An 8,041-nucleotide genomic window follows, 5' to 3' on the forward strand; every position below is an offset into this window, starting at 1 on the left:
ACAGAGGGAGGCGGTGAACTTTCTGCTTTGGAAGGTTGGGGTTTGCAAAGCGTGTTTTATTGCTGGAGTTTTGATTTTGTAGACAATAAGAAAAACCGAGAGAATTACAATGACAGCAATGGTTAGTTCGATTACGTATTAATTGATTTTAGGAAACCATGTGGTGTGGTTTATTTATTTTAATTGTTTTTTTATTGTATTTTAAGCAGTAGTCTGTTTTTTATGTTTATTGATAGCAAGTAAGGATTTTTTAATTTGCCTTTGTAATATGTTTATTTTTTAGTAAGGTTATTATGAAAGACTTTTTATAGATATTTTTTAATATTAATTTAATGATGGTGACTATTGTTTTATTTTAAAGGGGTGATATATATATGTGCTTATGTTTTTAATTACAATTAAGCACTTGCCTGCATGCTATATTGTTTTGTGTTTTTTTAAAAAAGATATTTAATGGCTGCCTTTATTGCTTGTAGTTTAGCTAATATTTTTATTTATTTTTTTCATTAATTAAATCTTTATTGTTCAGATTATTCCATTTGTTCCTCTTTTTTACCCCCATAACTTCCCTCCACCCATTTCCCACCCCACCCTCCTCCCTCACTCCCCACCCACTGTCCTCATTCATAGGTGTACGATCTCCTCTATGCCCTCTTCCACCTCCACCCACCCTGCAATCACCTCACTGTTGTCCATGTCCATGAGTTCTCTCTCTTTTTTTTTTCTCAATCCCTCCACCACCACCCCCAGCTATTTCTCCATCTCCCCACCTCCTTGAAAGGGATTTAAAGTTAGTGTAGGTTCCAGAATTTCTGTAAAGGTTTTCTGAAAGGATGACTTCAATCCATACTGACTGATCTACCTAACCAGTGTGTAATGCCCAGTTAAGTTACCAAGGCATGAAGATTATTACTGGTGATTCAGCTCAGCCATAACACAATTATTGGACCAATAAAACGTAATAGTATCTTTAATATATTAATCCTGTAAACCAAAAGTATAAATAAATGTTAGGGGCTATTTGAACCCAGGACCATTTTCTAAGACTGGACGTTTTTGAAAGAACCAAATATCAAGGACCATTTGCAATGGAACAAATATGCTCATGGACGTTTTTGATATTATCAGATATCAAGAACCTTTTGGTGTGGACCAAATGTCCCTGTGGACGTTTTAGACAGGACCAACTGCCCTGCAAGGGTAAATTGAATGGAAAAGCTTAAAGCCATTAGAATTCTTTTGGCTGTGTTAAATACTCAAATTTTATTTCTACAGGTTTAGAAGATATATTCTTTTTTTGTTTTTGTTGTTGTTAATCCTCACCCAAGGATATTTGTTCCATTGAATTTTTAGAGAGAGTGGAAGGGAGGAAGGGAGAGGGAGAGAGAGAAACATCAATGCCAGAGACACATCAATTGGCTGCCTACCACATGCGCCCGGACTGGGGATTGAACCTACAACCCAGGTTCAGGTTGACTGGGAATGGAACCCAAGACCCTTTGGCATATGGGCCGACACTCCAACCACTCAGCAACACTGTCCAGGAGAAGATTTATTTTTTACCTTTGAATTCTAAAAGTTTTACACTAAGTCTCAGAGTTGACCATTTGGGGTTAATGTTTTTTAGTACTCAGTGAACTTCTCTAGTGTTAAATTCAGCCCCTTCCTGTTACTATAAAGTTTTCTTAGATTATAGTTTTAAAAAATAGCTACATTCCATCACTTAATTTTTCAAGGAACTCTGATACTACAAACCTTACTCTTCCCTGCATTTTCACTAGTTCCAATACTATTCTCACTTCCATTCTAGTCCTTTCCTTCTGACCATTTTTTTTCTTTATGTCATTTTTTTTATATTCACTTTCCTTGGTTATTTTTCTGCCTTTCTTTAATGTCTTTTATTAAATTACCATTTGAATCTTTTCTACTTTAGGCACCTTTTAATTTATTATTTATCTCTGAGTTAATTTTGTCTTTTTTATAATTTCTTTGCTTAGTTCATTTAAAAAATTCCTGTTTGCATTTGTAAATTTCTGTTTCAAGGTGATTTCATATCATTAAATTCCTGTTCAAGTATCTTTAATTCTCTATGGATTGTTGTCTTACAGCTTTGCTCTTTCATCAAAGTTTTTGGTGAGGCATGTGGATTTTCCTCAGTTGAAATTTATCAGTTGAATAAAATTCTGTTTCCTCAATGACTTTATAGGAATTTGTTTTTCCTAATGTTCATTTTTAACATTTTCAGGCATTTTGCAAGGTTTATAGTTTAATGGTACCTTTTCTGTCAGAATAGAAACTCAGTTTCTTTGGTGGCTTTTCTTGTTTGTTTTGGTACTGGTGTGATTGATTGTAAGCCTTATTTTATGGATTTATTTTGTCTTGGAGGATAGCCTCCTTTGAGTCTTGGTATGCTTTTCTCTTTCCTTCTAGTTGTAGAATTTCCCCTCAGCCAGCCTTCCTGTGGTTTTGCATGGTGTCCATTCCATCTTTTATTTGTATTTTTGAAGTGGTTGTTCGAGGCAGCAAACTCCGGTGTTTACCTATGCCGCCATCTTGGTTTCTTCCTATTTTTTGATTTATGTGCTGTAGTATAGTGAATTTTTTAAAAAAATGTAATTTTTTACTTTTCAGTAAAATTAATACTTTTGACAAATCTTCCCTGAAATTATGAATTAACTGCTCAGAATTAACAAGAAATGGATTCTTTCATTAAATTTATAAAATATTTAGCTTATAAGAAACAATTTTTTAAAGTATTATTACACAGCATTCAAAGATTATAAAGCTGTCTTGAGATTTCAAACTGAGAAATCTATGCAAGAGTTTTAAAAAGTGCATCAATCAAGGTACAGTTTAAATATTAATATTGAACCCCCACAACCAAGAATTACCCAGCCCAAATGTTAACAGAACCAGTGGTAAGAACCCCTGTGGTAGAGTATGACCCAATTTCCATTTTACAAATAGTCTGTCCCCTGTAATTCTGAGAACACAGACTGATAGACACCATTTAGGCTCTGACCTGCTCCCCTAATTTAATATCTTAATATGGAAAGTTAATTTGAGCTGTTCTGAAGCAGCTAAGCAGACAGTTTCTGTTGCACATTTTTCTGGACTATGATAAAACTCTAGTGATATGTAAAGCACCTGGCAAATGAAGTGCTCTATGGGTTCTGAAAATGTCTCAACACATCGCAAATAAAGAGCTTCACTTATTTGTTCAAATTTGTCAGTGTTACAGAAAAACCAGAGAAAGAACCAAGCAACGCTTAGAATGATGGAGTTACATTTATTATGTGCGGGCCCAGAGGAAAATGTCTCTCAAATTCTGGGTGCAATCACACAGGAAGTTTCTCATATTTATACGATCTTACCCTCTTTGTCTCCCAAATATGGGGTTTTTCTGGTTCCCTTCGCAAGTTCTTAAAGGGCCCTATGTGCTGGGGCTTTGAGACCTTGACCAAAGGCTTGGCCTGACGCCAGCACTGATAACTCCATCTGGAGAAGGTTTAATGGCCTCTCTGAAATGGGAGTAGTCTTACTTTCCATTTTATTTAAGCCAGCAAGCATTTACAGAAGCCAGAAATAGCAGGGTTAAAATTTCAAACAACAGCTTTTATATAAGATGGATGCTTCATCAGGACTGTTTAGACAGGTTAAGTTTAGTTGATTTGCTTTTTAAAAATAATCTTTCATAAATGTCCTTTACAAATAGGAGTGCATATATGTGGGGTGTGTGATACAAGTAAGAATTGTCAGCATCTTTTCCACACAAATTCGGGTTGTAAAGTACCAGTGTATCCAATGAGAATTCTACTGGGGATCCCAATTTTTAAAAAATCATTTTAAGTTTACTAAGTAGAGACATTTTTCGTGTTTTACTAATCATTCATCTCCACATTCACATTCTGTGTATTTTCTCATGGTCAGCAAACTGATTCAAATTATTTAAGTTATCCCACCATGTAAAGAGAAAAGTTTCTGCAATACATTGAAACCATGGAGTTATCTTAATTTCACCGCTGGCTGCCTTTTCCAGCATTTCTTCCACTTCTTCCTTTGACACATAGCAATAGCTTTTAATCTCATTGGGGTCTGGATCCAAAGTCACGTTCTTTCTCACAAACAAAATGTAATCAATTTCATGTTCTCCCCAGATACTATCAGACTGAGCCTTGTAGTGAATTCTAGTCAGATAATTAATTTCTTCTAGAGGAACCTGTTCCATGGGAATTCCCAATTTGGCCTTTAAACGCCTCTGTGCTGCTTGCCTAACTCCAATTGCATCATTCTCTTCAAGCTCTCCTGGGTTACTTAAGGGATGACTATAACAAGTATTGGTAAAACAACCTGGAAAGGTAATTTTAGCATCTGATCTCTGCTGTAGCAGGAGTTTATTGTCAGTGTTGAATAAGAAGACACTAAAAGCTCGATGCAATAATCCTTTCTCAACGTTTTCATTCAGGTGACAATTCTTTTTGGTCTCAGCCCCAATTTTATTGTCATTTTCATCAATAAGAATGCACATCTCTGCCAGGAGCTGAACCTGCTGCTCATCGAGATGGTTGGTGTTGATTTCAGGCATCGTGACAGAATGTCCAACCTGTCCTAGAATCCTGAGATGCCGACAGTCAGTGGGCTGCCGCTCCACCGAGTGCGCCTTCCCGCGGTCCAGGCCCCTGATGCCGTGAACCCAATCGCCGGTGGCCGTGCCCCAAGTGAATTTTTTAGTTATATTATCAGCCATATTGTCTACAAATGTGGCCGTTTGCACAGATTTAGAAAGGGCCGCCACAGCAACGCTGGCAGTAGTAAGAATAACAACAGCCAAGATAATGACTGCAATGAGTATTCCCAAAAATCTTTTGGGCCGTAATTGGCTTAATGCTTTTTTTAAAGACTTTGATAGCTGATGAGCCTTGCCATTTTTTGGTGAGATTAACAGGTATTAGGATTTTTGTTTGTTTTTTAAGTACCATAATAGTGTCAATGTTTAATGAAGTAATATTTTGGGTGGTAAAAAAAAAAATTAAAATATCCAATACATTTTCTCCACTAGTTCCTTTGTACTTCTTCCATGTCACACGTGATATACTTCTGGTGGAATTCAAAGGAAATGGTTTTGATAAAAGGAAAACAGGAACAATACTGCTTGTTCTATGAAGTCTCAGGAGGAGCTGGAGGATGACATAGCAGTTTGGGGTTCTCTTAGGCAACTCTCAAGCACACCAACTGTAATGAGGGGTCTTACTTTCTAAGAGAAGGGATGAGTACTTTTCCAGCTGTCAATCATACTTTGCTGGATCAGTCTGATATTCCTTTTTTAAAAAAATATATTTTATTGATTTTTTACAGAAAGGAAGGGAGAGGGATAGAGAGCTAGAAACATCGATGAGAGAGAAACATCGATTAGCTGCCTCCTGCACACCTCCTACTGGGGATGTGCCCGCAACCAAGGCACATGCCCTTGACCGGAATAGAGCCAGGGCCCCTTCAGTCCGCAGGCCGACACTCTATCCACTGAGCCAAACCAGTTAGGGCCAGTCTGATATTCTTGGTAAATTTCTTCAGGGATTTCACTTGGTTCGTCATGGCTACTTCCTCAAGCTACGTTGAAATCACCAGCTAGTGATTTCATTTTAGTCTCTCCCATCACCTTTAGTCTCCTCCCCGCCCCTCACAAGCATTTATAGTTATAATTTTCATCTCTGAAAGTGAGAATCATAGCTCTTGATTATCAACCCCTCTGTATGAAGCCAAGTTCTCACCTCTGTTTACATGCTTTCTCCTACATGAATGCCTCCCTCAACCCTCTCCAGCACTATGCTGGGCACTCCCTCCACATGGATGCTTCTTTACCTTGTGTGGGCTCTGCCATGTCCTACCCATTCCTCACTGTGCTCTGGCTCTGACACTCATCAGAGAACTCCCTCCCCCCATGGACTTTCACCTCCCCCATATCAGTCTTCCTCCAGGGATTGGTATCCCTTCACTGCTTGGGCTCTGATCCCTTACAGTGGGCCACCTCAGTTCCACTTCTACACCCTGTTCCTCTGAGTGCCAGCACAGTTATCAATTTTGCTCTGCCTACCTGAACAGTTTAAGACTGAGTTGTTCTGGAAGATAAAGGAAAGGGAACAGAAGGGAAGGGAAGGGACGGGAAGGGAAAGAAAAAAAGAAATGGGAGAGGAGGGAAAGGCTATTGTGCTTTTTAAAATAAAAGAGGATGATTGTGAGAGATTGAATGAAAATAAGCCTGTCTAGCCCATGTTAAGGAAGAGCACATATGGAGTCTGAAGGTACAAACACTCATCTTGTTCACACTACTCCTATCTGAGTATCTTGAAGAGTCTTTTCACACCCTCCAATGTATGTACACTCTACTGTGAAGACCACTGATCTAGGCATCACAGATTAATAATAGAAAGCAAACACTTAGGAAGAGACTTCCCACCTCAGAATCCTGGCAAACAGGACCCAAGCCTTTTAATTATCATAATTATTTTACTCTAACCTCTACTGTTCTACCTCCCCACCCCTTTCCCTCCTCTTGTCCTCTTTTATCCCACTTTCCTGTCAAGAAGCACAGCTCTCTCCATCCACACCTCCCCTGTGCAGTAGAACCTTTCACAGAACACTAGGTCTTTTCTTCAAATTGCCTCCTCCTCCAACTTTGGACTGACTCCATAGGTAGGGCCTCCAGACTTACATTTATTTGTGCTGTGGGGCTGGGTCTCTCCTGATCTGTGGCAGCTCTGATTAGGGAATTTTTTCTCAGGAGCTCAGGGCTGGGAGCTGGAGGTGGTCTGGGTTAGAGGAAGAATGTGCAGAGGTGCTGAAAGGGGAAGAACTTCATGAGACTGAGGTTCATTCTCTGATGGAATTTGAACTTGGGCTGGGACTATATGTGTGGCATATCTAGGGTAGGAACAAGTATTAAATTCCACAAAGCAATACTACGTGGTCCTTTTATCATCTCTACTTTAGAATATGAAACTGATAACTAGATATGTATCTTGGTAAAGGTCAAGAACAAAAAGTGCATATAATTAGATAAAATTGATTTCCTACAAATTAATGATTAACATCATCAACTGAATCTGAAATGCTGTCTGCCAACCACACAAGTTTCCTTGAAGATGCTCTGCATCCACTTACATATCTTTTCTTTCTTCTCAATCCTCCAACCTCATCCTGTAAGTCTTCTCAACTGCCTCATTTTATTGTCCAAAGAAGCCACTGGATGAAAATGGTTTCATCTCCAGTACATCAGATCTACATACCTATACCCGCTCTCCCAAAAACAAAGCCCAACTTCATCTATCTTTAATTTCTTCCTTTTCTGTTGTAATGGAGAAAGTAGTTTTCTACCTTCATGCCCTAGGACTTCCTGTCATTTTGTGAACTAATAATTTGTGTATTAAATTCTATTCTGCTAAAAGCCTGTAGAGATTTTCCTATTTCCTATATTTTATACTGACTGATACACTCAAGTCCCAATTTTCTCATCTGTTAAATAGATTTAATAATAATAACACCAGGGAGAGATGGGTCCTTGCTTGGGTTCCACACTTTAGAGGCCTCAGATGTCACAAATTCATACAAAATGCATTTATTAAGAAAATGTAGACAACACTGTCACATGGTATTCAGTGCTCAGTACAACTTGTATCCTCAAACTTCCACTCTCATAATTAACCAGTATTCAGGCCCAGGGAAACATACCTCTATATTTTTGTCCTATGTCCTTAGAAGTAAACTGTATGTGAATGTAATGAAAGTTTATGGTTTGTATTGTGGGGTTATTTTTGTATGTTTGTGTGTTTGACAATTTCAAATACAGTTTGATTTAAGACATTCCACTTATACTACAGTGCCCAGAAAGAGCAAGGTTATTTCCTTTCTCTGTGCACATGTTCCATATTCAAGTATTGAGAATTCCAGTTACTTATGGTAGCAGTTCAGCCTTAAAAGTGCCATGGAATTTGCTATAAACTTTGGTCTTTCAATACTTTGTATGGAACAACAACTAAATGCATGT

General features: G+C 38.1%; 1 protein-coding gene across 1 annotated transcript; it reads right to left on the minus strand.

Annotated features, from left to right (window-relative positions):
* Positions 1-3,644: 3,644 nt before the first annotated feature.
* On the minus strand, positions 3,645-4,762 carry LOC102241318 (isopentenyl-diphosphate Delta-isomerase 1). Its single transcript, XM_005884832.2, has one exon. It carries the CDS (start codon positions 4,745-4,747, stop codon positions 3,902-3,904), a length of 846 nt encoding a protein of 281 aa, XP_005884894.2. The 5' UTR covers positions 4,748-4,762; the 3' UTR covers positions 3,645-3,901.
* Between the last annotated feature and the right edge of the window lie 3,279 nt (positions 4,763-8,041).

The sequence above is a fragment of the Myotis brandtii genome, unplaced genomic scaffold, assembly GCF_000412655.1.
Source record: "Myotis brandtii unplaced genomic scaffold, ASM41265v1 scaffold86, whole genome shotgun sequence".
Taxonomy (NCBI): Eukaryota; Metazoa; Chordata; class Mammalia; order Chiroptera; family Vespertilionidae; genus Myotis; species Myotis brandtii.

Bases quoted from the DNA above. Each gene is read 5' to 3' on its own strand.
- LOC102241318 (XM_005884832.2), bottom strand. From the start codon at position 4,747: ATGGCTGATAATATAACTAAAAAATTCACTTGGGGCACGGCCACCGGC.